This window comes from Schistosoma mansoni, chromosome 1 (assembly GCF_000237925.1).
Source record: "Schistosoma mansoni strain Puerto Rico chromosome 1, complete genome".
NCBI classification, from domain to species: Eukaryota; Metazoa; Platyhelminthes; class Trematoda; order Strigeidida; family Schistosomatidae; genus Schistosoma; species Schistosoma mansoni.
The window spans coordinates 57,253,415-57,273,192 of NC_031495.1; the positions used below are offsets into that span (position 1 = coordinate 57,253,415).

General features: G+C 33.7%; 1 protein-coding gene and 1 non-coding gene across 2 annotated transcripts in view; one reads left to right on the plus strand and one right to left on the minus strand.

The window, feature by feature from the left end:
- Smp_196370 (putative voltage-gated potassium channel) overlaps window positions 1-19,778 on the plus strand; it is a gene marked incomplete at both ends in the record, with an annotated part of 83,142 nt that overhangs the window by 24,656 nt on the left and 38,708 nt on the right. The window contains 3 exon segments of the mRNA XM_018794972.1: window positions 3,683-3,886; window positions 8,469-8,647; window positions 10,873-11,065. Coding sequence (XP_018649331.1) covers window positions 3,683-3,886; window positions 8,469-8,647; window positions 10,873-11,065 — 576 coding nt within the window.
- Smp_tRNA_01779_Pseudo_CGA.1.1 lies at window positions 19,404-19,475 on the minus strand. The gene has a single exon. It is a non-coding gene (tRNA).

Genomic DNA, 19,778 nt, shown 5'->3' on the forward strand with positions numbered 1-19,778 from the left:
GTTGGCCAGACACTATGAGCAACAAGCTACTGTGGGAAACAACAAACCAGATTTCAGTGGAGGAAGAAATCAGGAAGAAACGCTGAAAGTGGATAGGACACACATTGAGAAAATCAACCAACTGCATCACAAGACAAGCCCTCACATGGAACTTTGAAGACCAAGGGAAGAGAGGAAGACGAAAAAACACATTACACCGAGAAATGGAGACAGGCATGAGAAGAATGAACGAAAATTGGATAGAACTACTAGGGAAAGTTCAGGATAGAGTGGATTGGAGAATGCTGGTCGGCGGCCTATACTCCATTGGGAGTAACAGGCGTAAGTAAGTAAGTAAGTGAACAAGAACATGAGTGGAGACAATCGAATGTACTTGACACGAAAATTACAGACTATCTCACTAAAATCTGATAACCATAGAGTAAATAGTTAATTTGCAAACTATCAATCAATTGTCTCAATCTTGACTGTTCCTTCTGCAAATATCATTCCATAGTCTTCGATTATTTTTGTTCATGCATTTTCATACCCATTGCGTTTCGTTCTCGTTCTTTTGTTATCGATCTTTTAATGAAGTACATTCAATTGCCGACCATCGTTATATACTACTTGTGTGGATATAAGTAGCCCACACCACAATATGAACAAACACTGCTATGCAGAATAGTTCAGCGGTCAAATCTACATAGACTAGTTTCCATATAAATACTTCTTTGTAATATAATTTTGGATTTTAACTTATACAGTATTCTCCAACTTATGAGATATACATATGATAAAAAAAGTTGTAAATAATATAAGCTTTCATTTCAAATCCAAGTTTTTGTTGGAATCAAATGTCATTACAAAATGGAATGATTTGATCATCTAAAAATATTTTTTCTAAATCCATATGAATTGGAATATAGTATGCCACTTCATTATAATCGATTTCTGGTCATTATGGGGCATCTATCTTTGATGTAAAAATTCTTTGCGATATTTAAGGTAATAAAAAATAAAAAAACTAAGCATATTACAAGTACGCATAAGACTCTTACTTCTTAACTATTACAAAATAATAATGAGCATATCATCAATAATCCACTAAACTGTAAATGGATTTATTACATTGTGAATTAAGGCTATATCGAGGCAATAAGCACAGTATGCACATATGCCAATTACAGACTGACCAGTTGCAGTCCAAAAACATCAATGTGAAGAATCAAACAAACAATACTAAGTGAACTTAAACTTCACACCATTGCACAAGCAAGTGGCTATCAGGACTCAGTGGCCGAGTGGATAACGTGTTGGCGTTTGAAGCGAAAGTTACTGGGTTCGAGTACCACAGTGAACATGGAATCTGAGATGCAGGTACATCCAGCTGACGAGTCCCAAATAGGACGAAACGCAAGTCCTAGATTCCACTGCTTGCCACTGTCCATCGTTGCTTATAATGCTTGTGAATTAAGGCTATATCGAGACAACACGCACAGTATGCATATATGTTCAATAAGAGACTGACGAATTGCAGTCCTAAATGTCAATGAGAAGATTCAACCAAACAATATCAAAGTGAATTTATCACATTCTTCTTCATAAATTGATCAATTGAAACAGGGTTTCACCTAAATATTATTGTTATCTATCATTTATCAAATGAATGATATGAAAATCTCAATACATTACATTATTTTCATTTTAGATCATTACAACCATGACTAAAAACAGTTAATGTTACCTTTCTACTAAATACACATTTTGTACAATTAAAACAACAGACGGTTCCACATCACAATTAAAATTCATTAGTTATTTATTCTATATTGAAAAAAAATTTGTTGCTATGTACACAACATCTGTTAATTTCAAGAGATATACTACCCTTTAAATTACTGGCTTGAAAATCTATATTATATTTCAAGAAAAAGAATTCGGACGAAAAATGTATATCATCTTAGGTGTTATGTTTTTAGAAAAAATTCGGATGATTGTTGGTTATATATTCAAAAATTACCAAAATGAATATAAACAATTTCGACGAAGCAAAGATGGATGGTAGCTAACAATGGAATTCAGGACGTGCGTTTCGTCCTATTTGGGACTCGTCATCTGGATGTACCTACATTCAAGAGTTAATACTCACTCCAAGACTCAAACCTAGTATCATTTGCTTCAAACGCCATCACATTATTCACTTAGCCATTGAGTCCTGATAGCCACCTGCTTGTGCAATGGTGTGAAGTTTAAATTTACTTGATATTGTTTCCTCGTATATTCTCATCGCTGTATAGGACTGAAGCTGAGCAGTCTTTTGTTAGCGTATGTGCATCCCATGCAAACTGACTCAGCATTGCCTTAAGTCACAAGCTAGCCACTATCCATCTTTCTTTAAAATGCTTGTGAATTGAGGCAATATCAAGGCAGTCCTCAAGGGATGCGCATATACCAACAAGAGACTGATAAATTTCAGTATTAAACAGGAATGGGAAGATTCATGTAAATAATACCACATGAATTTCGATAAAGGATAGATGTATTTTAAATTATGTAAAACATTAACGGTTTACTGAACATGCATTTTTTTAGTGTAATTGTTTTGTAGTTACGATTATTTTTATTGTCAAATCGATGAACTTGTACTTGGTTATTAAAACTACTATTCACCAAGAATGAAACAATCTTGTTGAATCCTAAATGAAATCATGATACAAGGTGAAAATAGTCTTTCAGTGGATCACAGTAACAAAATACAATCACTTCATTAAATTGATTGTCATCGCAATATTACTGGTCCAGAATTCAAAGTTCATTCTAACGTCTAAATGCCTTTTAATAGATTATAGTTAATTGTTGAAGATATTCTAGATTATATTTAACAGATATACTTATATTACTTGTGATACTGGTGGTTTTTCAATATACTACACGTATATTAACAATATGTGTTTACAACCCTTATCCGAAAAGTTATATACATTCTATCTAAAGAACTTAATACTGAATAGAATCAGTAAAATTAATGAGATCTCTGTATATAGCCTCTGCCAGGGAAGTCCTACTCATTGCCTTCTCGTGGCGGGGTTGTTGTTCACAAAAGTGAGAGGACGAAAAGCGAATGTCCGGCGCTTTAACCGGGTTGGTGGACACGGAAAGTCACCTAAAAGAGTTGGAAAACCCTGATTCCAAACCAATGGTGCATATGGGCTCCAGTATCCTGAAGGAACAAATGGCGTATGAACCAACTGTTGGTCACCGGCTACCATGGGACTGCATCTCCTCACGATGCTCCACTGCCTTGTGGACTAGACCTTTAGGTCAAAGGCTCCGGGTGTGGCCCCCTAAGAAAACCACCTGTTTCAGTCTGGGCACCTGAGCAGTATCACAGCTCTCACACAAATCGAATGGGATTTGTGCGGCGCATATTTATCTGGTGCTTCCTTGTACCAATATTTGTGTGTTTAAATAAATAAATAAAATAAAATATTATACTTTTTTGATATCATGACCTAAAAAGTCCGCTGTCTACACTAAAAATTGTGTAGAATTGTTAGTTGATATTGATATATGTATTCATGTATAGTTTACTATTCAGTAATATAATACAACACATATTTAAAACGTTTTTCCCTCCTTCTTTCCTTTTTTTTTTCTTTTTTTAAGCAAATTAAAAATTTCAGCGTTAAAAATGTCCCAGAATATAAAATACAGAAATTAACTAAATCAAACTTTGTTCTTTTACATTATGGTCTTTTTCATATAATATGGGATTGGTTACTATTAATATTAACATTTTACATCGCATTTATTGTACCATATAATGTAACATTTGAAAGTCATTCAACACATTCTGGTCGATGTAGAATTATTGATTTATTGGTAGAAATTTTTCTAATTGTTGGTAAGTTATTGGTGCTTTGTTTACTTTTTATATGATGTAATATGTTATCCCACACATTACATTTGAAATTGTAGACATTTGGTTTTTTTCGAAGATCATTTCTTCAAAGTAAACGTTTGAATGATGACTTACATAACATTAACTGGGAGTTAAGGATTTTTCTTATTTAAGATGGCAACTATACAATAGACACATATATATATATATATATATATAGAGAGAGAGAGAGAGAGAGAGAGAGGGAGAGTAAGACCTCTCTAACAAGAATGTTAAACACTTATCAATGAAACTCCTAATTAGTTATTCCTCCTTTACGACATATTCATAACATAGTTAATTCCTGGTAAGCAAAGATGGATAGTGGCTAGCAGTGGAATCCAGGACGCGCGTTTCGTTCTAATTGAGACGAATTTAGGCTATATCGAGGCAATACGCACAGTATGCACATATGCCAATTAGAGACTAACCAGTTGCAGTCCTAAAAACATCAATAGGAAGATCCAAACAAACAATACTAAGTAAATAGTTAATTCCTGTTCATTATTTTGTGTATGCATATGAGACTAAGAGTGAAAGTTATTTTATTATTACTTGTCAGGATTTGTATCTTCTCAATGTTGATAAAAACAACCTCAGTTTTTCAATCACTTACCGGGTGTCGATCTACTTCAGGGGATCCAATTGAACAAAACTCAATCTAATATTTGGATAGTCCCTAAAATTGAAATCCAAGAATTGTGTTTTGCTCTATTTTAGATACACATAAACCCAACTAATATTTTCGAAACAATAAAAAATGTGTCTTGCATTCCATAACAATCCATTAATTAAATATTTATTCCGTCTATCTGTTTATTATCACTAGTTCTTTAATTGTTGAACCATTCTAACATTCAGTCTAGTTTTAGAAAGTAGTTACAAAAAAGGGGTTTTGTGGAGATTTCAGTATTTTCATAGGTGAAATCATGAGTCATTTGAAGCTAGACCACCAGGGAAAATCTAGAAGCACTGGAAAGCCGTTTCATCTCATTAAGGGACTCCTCAGCAGTGCGCATCCACGATCTCACCTCAAGAGATTCGGACCCAGGACCTCCCAGTCTCACGCCAGAGCATTTAACCGATAGACCACTGAGCCGGCCGTCATCCAACGGTGTTAATGTCTCACTTCAACTAATCCACGATTTTGAGCAACCGTTCACCAATTGTCTTCAGTGAGTTGTTATCTCACAACAGACGTGGTTGAACTCCACTGGTCACTGCTTCCCACTAGAACTCCAGGACATGTATCTTGAAGTCAGTCACTAATTACAAATGTTAATTCTTCTCTCAAGTATTGATTTTCATGAAAATGGAATTATGCCTAGTCCGTTTTTTACTTCATTAATCGTCATGTAATTTGTGTAAATAACATGTTGGTCTCTTGATGTATTTTGAGATAATTCGCAAAACAATTCATAAAAACAAGCTGAGCAATGAAATTCACTTGGTATTGTTTCTTTAAATCTTCCCATTGATTTTTAGGACTGCAATTGATTAGTCTCTTATTGGCCATATGTGCATACTCTGCGTATTGCCTGGATATAGCCTTAATTCCTAAGCATTCTAAGTCCCGAATATGACGAAACGCGCGTCCTGGATTCCACTGCTAGCCACTGTCCATCTTTGCTTATGAGCAATGAAATGTTTCTTTTCAATTATTTCAAAATGCGTAGAAATCCGATACTATTTAGATGGTGTTGAGTTAATGTAACCATATAATAATCACTTAGTTATACAACGTTTGAAAAATTAACATTACCAGTAAGACAAAATTTCATAATTAGTTGATGATTACAATTAGTTACATAAGAGTAGGAATAGGAATCGATATTGAATGTAAATTTAAACCATGAATCGATCAATGTTAAACAACCACTGAAAACCTGGAAGCACTGAAAGGCCGTTCCATTCTAGTACTGGACCCCTTAAAAACGCCTTTCAACGATCCCACAAGCGGAACCCAAAAAGTTTTGAAACATGTAATAGTCTCCAAGTACATTTTTTGTATACATGGGTTAGGTTTTCTTAAACATATTCCTATGACTTCTGATGAATGTAAGTGTTAGATTTCAGAAATATAAGGTAAATTCCATGAGAGTTTGGAAATAACTTTAAATGGTGATATTTTACCTATATGATAACCAGCATTGATTAGATGAGCCAAGATAAGGATTCTTATTTGATTTTAATTACAGTAAGTAGTTCTTCGCTCAAAATATGCAATAAATTTCTAAAAATGCAAACCCAAAGTTTAGAAACGGTAGTTAGTTGCCATTCATATTCATCTGTAAATGTTTGTGATCAGTTTTGTCTTCTGTTATCTCTTTTCATTGACTAATACATTTCATGCATGAATTTATGGGATTTAACTCTAGTTTTTCTAAAGGACCAGAGGAGGAGAGAAATATACCAGTTTTTTGTACTATCTAAAGTTGTGTTGATTTTATTTCGGTTATTTATTTACTCTGAAAAAGTGGATTACATTAAGTCACGGAACATCAGAAATACAATTTTCTACTCATTGGGATATAACAAAAATATATTTATTTTGGCAGAGTTATGATTTATCTTCAATCTTTAATATGATTCATTGGACAAACATGTGTAAACGCGGTTGGCTTTGAGCAATGCATCTTATTCTAAAGAGTACTGATCATAATATCTAAATGCATTAAAAATCATAATCTCATGATCGAAAGATAAACACCAGTCACTCTGTATTCACTTCAGTGAAATAAGTACACCTCAGTAACCGCGTACAGCTTTATTCACTTGGTATTGATGTTACCAACTAGCTGTTTTTAATCCTAAATCAGTCGAAGACCAACTTTTAATTTTATATACCATAACATGGTTTTTCTTTATTATTCACAAAAATGTGATGGAATGATAGTTTTCAGTACCCAAGCTTTCATTTAGTAAACATGTTATCATGTGCTTTCAAACAATAAAATATTCTTTTGTCAAATAATCACTTTCAATCTTCATGATTTATTGAGATTTTAAGGCATTTTATGTATAGAGTTATTAGATAAATTAGGCCATTATAAGTCAGTTATTTTATTGCCGACCTACCTTTTATCTCTCAAAGATGAGCATGAGCTGCACACCAGATTTCTCCATCGAAATCTGCCGTCGGTAATCGTTTCCAGTTGTTTCCAGTTCCTATTCACTCTTTTGATGTCTGCTTCTAAGTAGTGACCAATTGTGTTCTTTGGTCCTCCTCTTTTCCTTTTCTCAAGTTGGCGCTTGCCTCTTCATTAATTTTCGAAAATGAGGTATAGTTTGCCGTCATCGTAATTGTTGAGAGATCTGTTTTTACGTCCACCGAAATCTCATTGCTTCTTGGTTTAAGTCATTTTTAATAGCCATGAATGCTGTCCTGTAACACCTAATGATTGTTAAAAACATTTCTTTCCTATAGACTGTCCCAGAATATCTAATAATTTATTTAAATGTTTTACAGACTTATTAACTGTATTTGACTCTGGTCATTAAATGTCAGTCAATACAAATTATTTAGTAAACTGAAATACAAAACCTGTCTCAGTAACAGCCTCTATTTGGATAATAAAACACCCCGTACCAAATACTACGGTAACCTATAAGGTACACCTGTATCGAAGTAACCATAGCTAGTGAAAACTTTTGATCGCTCAGAACCTTCAGAACAAAATAAAAAGTAAAACTTAGATATAAAACAAAAAGTTTAGTGGCAATGCCTCTGACTGTGGAGCTGGATGAAACAGGATCGAATTTCCCAATTAGCACCAGTTCTCTCTAGATTACTAGTACACCTCACTAATCAGTATTAAATAGCATGAAACTTCAATTCATGGTATCTTGTTGACAACGTCTAACTTTCATCTAACATATTAAGAGATTACAGCTAATGTTGAATCATTTAGACTAGTTTCCCTATTAACAACTTAAAAGAATATGATCAACCCTAGGAAGGACTTGACATATATGACATTAGTGGGTTGTTTGTGGAGATTTTTTAGTAATTTTCATAAATACTTGAAATCATGAGTCAATTGAAGCTAGACCACTATGGAAAACCTGAAAGCATTGGACGGCCGTTTCGTCCTATTCTGAGAAGCAGTAACCAGTGGAGTTCAACCAGGTCTGTCGGGATATATCAATTCACTGAAGACATTAGTGAAATGGTCGCTCAACTTCGTGGATTCATTGAAGTGAGACATTAACACCGTTGGATGACGGCCGGCTCAATGGTCTATCGGTTAAATGCTCTGGCGTGAGACTGGGAGGTCCTGGGTTCGAATCTCTTGAGGCGAGGTCGTGGATGCGCACTGCTGAAGAGTCCCACAATGAGACGAAACGGCTTTCCAGTGCTTCCAGATTTTCCCTGGTGGTCTAGCTTCAAATGACTCATGATTTCAAGTATATATATATATATATATATATGACATTGGTAATCACCTAGAGATTAAATGTAAATCATCATAGTCTCATATTTTTTTTTAAAAATGTATTCTCCACATTCACTAACTTTTCTCCCTTTACTTTATTTCTCACCTAGATGTTATATTAAATTTTCATACAACATATGTAAATAAAAATGGTCAAATTGTAAATGATCGTCATTTAATTGCTAAGCATTATGCTAAAGGTTGGTTAATATTAGATTTATTAGCAGCTTTACCAGTTGATTTTATACTCATTATATGTCAAATGACATCAATGATCAATTTACAAAATGTAAATATTCATACAAATTTCATTGAAAAATTGAATTATGTCAATGTTTCAATGAATGATACACAATTATATGATGGCAATAATAAATATGAAATAAGACCTATAGTGAATTTTAATCTGGTAAGAATCATTATTATGTATTGATTTTTTTTTAGTGAAGGGGTTTAATTTTTTATTTCCCCTTTTTGTTTTTCATTCTAGTTTTATGTTTCTATATTTACATGGTAATAAGAGGAGAAGTAATATGAAATATAAAAACAATGATCTACTCTATGTGAACCACTGTCGGTAAATGAGTAAATCAAGTTGACAGTGTATCTAAAAATATAATTCATTTTTATCATTATCATGAACTTGAGATCGTTGCTAGACCTTTTATGGTCTCTCTACATTTCTTGATGTATTATTATTTATGGATAACATTTTCACTTTAGACTTAGTAGAACATAAGTATCTGACAAACTTTGGATGCCTTACTTACTTACGCCTGTTCCCCCTCATGGAGGAGCATAGTCCACCCACCAGTATTCTCCATCCAACCCTGTCCTACCCAATACTTTCCAGTTCTTTTCAGTTAACATTCATCCTTTTCTTATCTGCTTCTATTTCTCGGCGTAATGTTCTTTGGCCTTCCTATTTTCCGCTTCCCTTCACCATTCCAAGTTAGGGCTTGCCTCGTGATGCAGTTTGATGATTTCCTTAATGTGTGAACGATCCACTTCCAACGTCTTTTCTTAATTTCCTCTTCAGCTGGAAGCTGATTTGTTCTCTCCTACAGTAGACTTTTGCCGATGGTATCCGACCAACGAACACTAAGTATCTTGAGTAAACAATTATTTACAAATATTTGTACCTTCTTGACGATGGATGTAGTAGTTCTCCACGTTTCAGCTCCGTACAGTAGAACTGTGTTGACGTTCGTATTGAAGATTCTCACTTTGAAGTTAGTTGACAGTTGTTTTGAGTTCTATATGTTCCTCAGCTGTAAAAATTTTGTCCTTGCTTTGCCAATCCTCGCCTTTACATCTGCACCAGATCCTCCTTGTTTATCAACGATGCGTCCTAGATACGTGAATTTTTTCATAATTCTTGATGTACTAAAAGGCATACTTGAGAATTGTCCTCTGAACAATACCACACCTAAATTATCTAGTATATTATACTAAACAGAGCCTATTATACAGCCATGATGTGATATTTAAGTTAATTGACTACGCATAATTATGTATTATGTAGATGTTAGAAAGTTAGAAGTTTTCACTGAACCATAAACCTAGTTTTCTTACTAAAAATTACAACAAAGTTTATCTGCAATATTGAAAAATCAAACTGTAATTGGGTAAATTGAGTATGAATGAGACTAAGGATTACACATCGCGGCACTGGTAACTAATCTGCAACATTTATTGTTAACATTTTTATCATAAAAACGCATAAGGCATTTTTTTAGTGCTAAAATCTCTGAGTGTAAGTATCGGTGTAGTAGAGTAGAGTCCCAAGGTCAGCATTCGTCTTTCAAGTATCTAAAAAATATTTGACAATGAGTAATAATTTAGAAAAAAAGTCACAGTCGTGTTGTTTTTGTTAACTGCTTCTGGCTAGCTGATATCGTGATTTTTTACATCAATACACTCTTTTATAAAACACCGATAATAAATGTTTAAGAATTGGTTTAAGAATATTTAAATCCGCACATTTTCCCTAGTGTTTCCAAGATTTATAACAAGAAATTCAATATAGCTCAGATCAAAATCATACACTTTACTTCCAACTATTCCAAAGTGAATTCCTTAACTTTAAAAATTTTTATCTGAAAATAAGTAATGAATATCCATTAACATTATGGGTCACATTGGCTTCTGTTAATTCATGATCGAATTAACTAAGTTACTATCAATTTTACAACACAACAAAATAAATTCTCTATAGATGATTTCATCAGACATGTCTATTTACAACAGGATCAGTTTGAAACTAGATTGAGGCAAACATCACTAATAGTTATTGGGCTTTTGATATTCACATAGATAACTTCAAATACCATTACGTATACTACCTCTATGAAATTGTTCAACTTTAACAAAATGAAAAAAAAACAAGTTTTTTCCACGTTTTATACGTTTAGTGTACTCTCACCACCTCAATTTATACGTACAGTAGTTTTTAGGTTTCATAACTACCATTAACAACTTCATTATTTTTTATCTCTATCAATCTATTTATAGATATCATTGTTACAAATGATGAAACTTGCAAGACTATTACGTTTAGCTCGTCTTATACAAAAAATAATTAGATTATCTCAGTACAGTGTAATTGTATTAGGATTACTTATGTTTAGTTTTGCATTAGTAGCACATTGGTGTGCTTGTATTTGGTATGTCATTGGTTTATACGAAATTGATGGTTCAGATATTGGTAAGTTATCATTTAACTAATCTATATTGGTTAAGTTATACGTTTTGTATTTAGTATTATTAATATTCATATAAAAAGTAAAAAAAGTAGGATAACTACTGTATCTATTGGTATCAGATTGTTAAATGATCAGTCTAGGGAAATACATATTTCCATTAATCATGGAAATATTTTATTTTTACATGGAAGATGTGAAGCCGATCATCACTTGGTGCGTGATATAAAAGATACAGAACCTCAGGTAAGTTCTGTTCCCTAATCTGGATCGTTTGCTCGTGGAGCTTCCATTGTTACCAGAACAACAACACCATCACACACAATATCATTTTCCACGTAGACAATGATAAATCAAAGGTCAACAATAATCAGTTAAGATTGAGGTTGACAAGACAAGCTGTAAGTCGTATTTGAAGAAATTCGAACACTTTATTTCTACCTGAAGTTTGTGCTGATTGTGTTGGTAAAAGGACAGTGAAGACTCCATAACCAAGTCAGCAAACTTGGAGAACAAATCTACATCTAATTCGTCAACCTGAGCTACAAATCTTCTCTACCATCTCTACCGAACTTCTTGGTATTCTACCGGAGTCTAATAACAGTGTCCAGAAAAGTTCAGGTTTTCGCTTCAGTTATCACATTGAAAGGTTAGGTAAATATGAATTGATGACTCAATGTACATATCAGAAACAGCTATTCTATTGACTTTAACTGAACAACATTATGTCCAATGTAGTGTTGTTTGCTATGTTGAGCCCGCATAGCTTATTCTAGCCTCTGAACAGACTAATCTGTTCATTCTTTTTGAGTCACTTATTTTTGTTTGACTACAAATATCGATTAACGCTTGATTAAATCAAGTTGGCTCATTCACCTTCTCCATTGCGCATCATTTTGTTTTGCTTCTCTTTATGATCAACGATTGTACGAAATGTACGCATTCAAAAATGCATTCTCGTATTTGACTTATTTAGTTCCGTTATTGACAAACACGATTTAAGTCAATGATTATATACGAGGATTGGCGATATGTATATTCCAATCACAATCAACTGAAGTCAAATATTCAGGTCCACTAAACCAACATACCATCAAAGTACTTAAAAAATCTGTTCATAAGTGTCGCATGTAATGACGATAACACAAAATATATCTTGAAACTCTAGATCTCAAAATCACTGAAAAATATCCCATTATTCCGGACTTGAAAATATCTTTCCCTAGTTCAAAAATGATTCGTTACTTTCTTTAAAAAAATAAAATGCTTTCCGCGGTTACTTCAAAGTACATATATCGTTTGAAACACTCCCACATAGATTCTATCAATGTTTAGTGCTAGTGATAGTCTATGAGATCATAATCTTTTTGAATATATTCTAAAAATTGGTACTGAAAATACTCTTCCTGTCCTGTATACTTTCTAGCATTTTTTCCAGAGAATTCATAATTTTAACACAGGTAATAAACAACTAACATTGAGTCGTAATTAATATTTTTGGTAAATTCTTTAGGTTTATTATATTTTGTTTATACAGTTACATACAAATATTCCTGTCATAAGTGAAGATTTAATTTCGATTCACTGGTTACAGTAGACTTGCGAACGATTGGTAGCTTTACAAGAGAACTAATACCTGTTTGACTTCTCCCTACTCAGTAACTAAAAAGCGTCTAGCCTATTTCTTTCTTAAAGAAATGAAAGAGACATTCTCATGCAGTCGATGACATAAAATAAACATGAATAAATATATTAGACCTGAATATTTTGTTCCTTCTTAGTTTGCATTGAATATAACAGCCTACGTTTAGATACAACTTGGATGTCTGGATGACTCCATAATGCTTAAATTATCTATGTGAGTGTCTAGTAGTTATATTCAAATGCTTAGTATGTTCCACTTTACGTTTTTTAATGAGACTTATCCACGAGTTAGCGAATTTAGTACCCACTGAAGCTACAGTGCGACACAGCTCGTAAAACGGAATGGAAGGAAATAAGCATTCCGTATTTTCCTATCAAATACTGGCAAACAAATAACTTTAGAGTGTGACTAGTAGCCATATGAAAACATTCAAATACAGAGCCAAGCAAATAAACGGCAAAACATCAAAGCATGTGTTAGACGTTTTACTCTTTCTAGAAAATGAAGTAAAAACGAATAATTTGTTCAGCAAAGTTCTGATATTTGAAATAACAGATATCAAGATCAACCTTCTGTGGAAGATAAAATTTACTTTCTACCATATAGTGGATAATATTTTACGTAACGCATGTGGAATTCGTTAACTACCTGCTACCTTAATTTCACTTGAGATTTATGTGTGGCAATCGGAACCACTGTAAACCTGAATCACCTGTTTTCACTTAAGACTTGAAGCTATCCACAGGTAGTTGTGAGCGAAAATAACGTTGGATAGTTTATCTCAGCATATTAGCAAATAAAGATGGGCTGTAAGTGAACTGGCCAATAACATGTAAGACGTTTTCTAAAAGTAAATATCTTTATTACTGACAGGAATCCAAATGGTGTCAAGGAACAGCTTGATGAAGAATTTTAACAGTAAAAGTCAAATAAAAAATTAGATTTACTTGGTGTCGTCAAATTTAAATTATAAGTAAAGGGTTGTGGAGATTGTTGACATCGTTGGATGCCGGATCAGTGGTATATAAGTTAGCGCACGAGATTGAATGTCCTGGGTTCAAATCTCTCGTTAGGGATCGTGAATGAGCACTACTTCTGAGTTCCGTACTAGAAGAAATGACTGTCCAGTGCTTCCAGGTCTTCAATAGTAGTCTGATATTGATAGGTTCATGGTCTCAATTTAAATTTAAATTAGTATAAAGACCTCTTTATTTGATTACGTAAAACATTGAACACATTACAAAATCCTATCCAAGGTCATATATTGCAAAACAGAAAGTTGATGTATATAACTGACATTTGATCCAACCGTTATTGTTTTGATACAAAATTCTATATGGCCACTAGTGTTATCTGATTTGGCTTAAATAACAACTGTTAGTGCTTTCATTTAAAAGTTAAACAGGAAATACTTAGTATCTTCCACTGATATCATTGTGTTTATTGTTTTTATTTCATTAGTCTATTTTGTGTCAATTTAAGCAAAATCAAAAATGAATGGAAAACGAACGTTTGAGAATATTCAATATTCCACTTAATAAATTAACATTTTACAGCAAGTAATGGATCCGTCTGACGAAAAACCCTCGTCATAGGATTAGGTTCCTGGATGCGAGATAGAAGCCGTACAATAAATTTTTGTTGATTTTTTTAATTGTCTAATTCACCTACCTACTTCTTATCTCGGCACACTGATTCGAGCCCTTGTTATTCTTATGAAAACTATTACGTCGCCAGTAATATGTCATTTCAATCTATAACTTTTACTTATGATTATTTGTCTTGTCTATTTCATTGTTATTTTTGATACATCGCCTCAAATATCTATGTACATAGTACTGTATCTTGGAATTAGGCATGTATGAATACCAATTGGTTGATATACTCAAATAAAGGATAACTATCGGTCAAACGAAATAGGCTAAATTGTTGTTTCTGACATTACTCACCAGAAATCTGTACACTGAAGTGTTGTAGAGACTTTGAACGACAGATCAATCATATGTTACTGTAAGGCGAATGAAATAGCAAACGTTTATGCAATAATAAGGTATTAAAATATATACAAAATGGCTAATATTTGACACCAAATATTATTTTACACACAACTGAATACGTTATAAATTTGTATCTTTGAACAGTTGACTTGCATACTAGAACCAAAAAAATGTCAACTAGATCTTTTACATTATTAAAAATGTTTTTTCTTTGAATTTTCGTGAAGTGGTTTGCCCATAAAACTATTATTTCTATTGAAATCATGAAGGAATCAATGTTGGACCATCATAGAATATCCGAAAGTACTGGAAAATCGTTTTTTCCTAGCGGAGGACTCCTCAGCAATTCATCTCAACGATCCTGCATGTGAAAATCGAACCCAGGACTTTCGGTTTCTCATGCTAAGACTTAATTTCTAGACCACTGAGTCGTCATCCAACGGTTTTAATTTTTAGCTCCTATCAACCTACAACCCTATAATGATAATTATCATATCCTCACTAATGAATGGCCTCGAGATGGAATTCCCAGATTTCTAGTGAGAATCCATGACCAGTTGAGTTTAACCCTGTCGGTTGTAAGGCACTTACCAACCGATGACAAAGGAAGATTGTTGCGCGATATCGTGGATTGACAGAAGTTATACATTAACACATTTAGATACCAGCTTAATGGTCTAGAGATTAAGTGCTCGCGGGCGAGATCTAAAGTCCTGTGTTCGGTTTTCGCATGTAGGATCGTTGATGCGCACTGCTGAGCAGTCCTGCATTAGGACGAGATGGTCGTTCAGGAATTCCAAGTATTCCATGAGTGTCTAACATTGGTCGATTCATGATTTCACTGAAACTCAATAACCACCACAATCCTATACTGATTACGTAATCATTATTCAAGAGGACTAAGAAATTTTCAAACAAATATCTCCTCTTGAGATACAGAGTACAAAGTATTAGTAACACTAATAAAATGAGTTTGTTAATGTTTAGAAATTTTGAAATCACTTATATGTAATTTATTTCTTTTCATTTTGAATAACTGAAACATGATAAAACCTTATTGACAAAATGAAATATTCTTTGATAATACATCTGTATTTCGATATAATGGAAAGTTCAGAATAACATACACCATTATTATTCATAGAGAGTTATGTCACCCCTTGTCAGTCTTCCGAATTAATGTCGTCAATATTGACACATGGTTTGTTTGAACTAATTGCTGTGTTTTTCGTCAATTTAAATTATCTTTAGCTCGAAATATCTAAAAATAGATTGGAAAACAAAAATCACTTTCTTAGTAAAACCATATGCTATGAATAGTGTGAAATCATGGTGACTAACATGTATTTAACAAAAAAAAACTGAATAAAATTTGAGAAAGCGACAACAATAAAAACACTCTTGTTGAACCTGAAGTGAATGAATAAGGAGGTTGTCTATCATACCTTAGACAACATGAAGTAAGAACCATATCCTTTACATGATCCATTTACAGCGATCAAGATACCAAAAAGAAAAGAGATCTCAGAAAGTGTGAGAACGGCAGAGGAATCACACTAGTATCGTTACCAAGAAACGTTTTGAACAGAGTGTCGCTGAAGCTAATGAAAGATTTAGTAGACGCCCAACTTAGAGATCGACAATTCGGATGCCATAAGGTTTGATCGAGTTATGACTGAATCGCTTGAAATCACAATTGAATGGGATTCGTCACTATACATCAACTTCCTTGACTATGAGAAGGCGTTTGAAAGCGTGGGCAGGAGGACCTTATAAAAACATTCCTCGACACTACAGTGTGAGTACCTGAGAGGATCATCAACATCATACGGAATTCATACGATGGACTGCAGTGCAAAGTAGTGCATGGAGGGCAGCTGACAGATTCATTTCAAGTGAAGACCAGTGTCAGACAAGACTACTTGCTATCGCCCTCTCTCTTTCTCTTGTTGGTCGATTTGATTATGGAGACACACACATCTGAGGGTAAGCACGAAATACAATGGACAGTTTGGATGCAACTAGACGATTTGGACTTCATAGGTCATTCAGTTCTTCCATCTCATTCATAAGAACAAATACAGACCGAGACAACTAGCGTAGCATTAGTCAATGCAGTAGCAGACTTTAGCATACACAAAGGAAAAAACAAGATCCTGGAATTCATTACACAGAACACCAACCCAATCACACTTGATGGAAAAACCCTGGAACGGGTGGAAACTTTCACATGACTAGACAACTCGATAAACAAGGAGGATCTGATGCAGACGTAAAGGCGAAGATTGGCAACACAAGGGCAGCATTTCTAAAATTGAAGAACATGTGTAACTTAAAACAATTGTCAGCTAACATCAAAGTCAGAATCTTTGACACAAAAGTCAAGACAGTTCCGATGTACGGAGCTGATGCTTCGAGAACTGCCACAACCATCATGAAAAAGGTACAAGTATTTATAATCAATAATCTACGTAAGATACTCAGTTCCCGTTAGTGGAATATCAGTAGCAATAGCCTACTGTGAGAGAAAACAAACCAGCTCACAGCTGAGGAGGAAATTAGGAAAAGACACTGGAGGTTAATAGAACTTATATTAAGAAAATCATCAGATTGCAACACAAGGTGAGCCCTTATTTGAAATCTTTAAGAGAAAAAGAAAGGAAGCCTATTAAATAGTGCATTGGATAGGCAATCGGAAGCAGGTATCGAAAGAATGAATAGCACTGGATAACAACTGGAAAGGAGAACATAGGACAGATTAGATAGAGAATTCTGGTCGGTGACCAATGGTTCACTAAGGTAAAATGTGTAAGTAAGCTACACTTTGATCTGGAAATTTTGAATTTATATATGAGCGGTTTAAAATTCATTAAAATGATCCGAATTTACTCCATTACGCAGAAATGATCAACCACATTGTATAATGAGTTATTGACTATTATTACGCAACAGACCTTCAAATAGCACATGCTGAAAAACAAGACATCTCACTTTCTATCATATCTAAATTATTATGAACGTGAATTCAATTATAATCAATAACTTTGTTTCTCAATTCATCTTCATTTTCAATATATCACTGTTACATTATCTAAAATAAATTTGTTTACAATAACAATGGCTAATTTCATCAAACGAATAAGTTAGACAGAAAAGAAGTACTGTAATATTTTCCATATAGTAATTTGTATTGTAACCCTACTTAACATTTATGCTATAGGTTATTTCAATCGTATTCACTTGTACTAATTGAAATAAAGTTCCCTACATCAAATTAAACAGTATATTATCGTTTTCGTGTCATACCTTTATACCAGATTATTTTTTGTTAGTAAAATGTTACCAAACTTTCTACACCCATATCTAAATGAGTTTTTAAGATAAATCATATACATGGAAGTTTAAAAGATTTCTAATCCTACTGATAAAACTCAATAGCTAGGAACTAAGGTTGAATGAAATGCCTACATAAGAGTTGAAAACGATTCAACTGAAGTAATGCTGACAATGTCCTAATCTAAAGTATATATTTTTGAAAGTTACAACAGAATTATTTTATCCACTTGGTAAACAAGAAATGTAAAAGGGATTTACTTCATATCATAACATTACATATGGATAAAAATAAAAAAATTACCTAATGACTTCAATGTGGTTTTATCCAAATACAAATATTATATTATTTAGTCAACTTTGTCGGTATTCATACACATACACTACAGTGTATTTAACCGAAATTTATGTTTCAATTAATAGAGTCTGAATAATAACTGAAAATTAAAGCAATTAGTCCCTTTGATAAATTTCAATAGTGTAATAAGAAGACGAAGCTTATCAGAACTATGTGATATATTAAATTCATTCAGTATTGCTTGTTTGAATCTTCCCATCGATTTGTTAGGACTGCAACTGGTCAGTCTCTAATTGGCATATGTGCATACTGTGCGTATTGCCTCAATATAGCCTTAATTCACAAGCATGGTATATTAGCGCAATAAATTTCGAACAATTTGATCACACATATATTTGTTAAAAACATTTATATATAAAATTAAAAGATCAACTGTACTGGAAAGGGGAATAAGAATAGACGAAAATTCAAACCCGCTTTGTGTATTCAAAAACAGTTTGTTCTCACACGAACATAAGGGGGAGCAATCATGATCTGAAAATTAGGGTGTGTGAACATGTACAAAATTGGTTGCAGAAACAAATAGAATCAATTGACTCAATAACAGTAGAGGATAAACATCCATCATCCTCTATTGCCAAACACATAATCGAAACAGGTCATAAGATTGATCTTAACTAAGCTTTTGTGTTGTATAAAAGTGTAAAAGGACGTATACTAAGGTTTATTGAAGCCTCAGCCATACGAAAATTCTAACCCCCTTTGTGTATTCAAAAACAGTTTGTTCTCACCTTAAACCTACCCTGGTAATATATTAGCTTATTATCCAGAGTGATTAGGTTTCAAATTGTTTTCACATTATTTATCCTTGTCCACCCTTACCCTTCCATTTCCAGTCTAGTTGACCTTTTAATTTTATATATAAATGTTCTTGAAAAGTATATGTATGATCAGATTTATAGAGTTGAGATCATGAGTCAATTGAAGCTAGACCACCATGGAAAACCTGGAAGCACTGGACGGCCGTTTCGTCCTATTATGGGACTCCTCAGCAGTGCGCATCCACGAACCCACTCTCGCGGGATTCGAACCCAGGACCTACCAGTTTCGAGCCGAAGCCCTTAACCGATAGACCACTGAGCTGGCATCCAACAGTGTTAATGTCTAACTTCAACTGATTCACGAAATTGAGCAACCATTCACCAATGTCATCAGTGAGTTACTATCTCACAACAGACCTGGTTGAACTCCACCGGTTACTGCTTCTCACTAGAACTCCAGGAAATACCTCAAGGAGTCAGTCACTAGTGAGCACATGATCATTATCAGAAGGGGTTTTGTGGAGATTTTAGTAATTTATAGAGTTGAGATCATGAGTCAATTGAAGCTAGACCACCATGGAACACCTGTCATCATGGCACTAAATTAACACACTTAAAAAACAA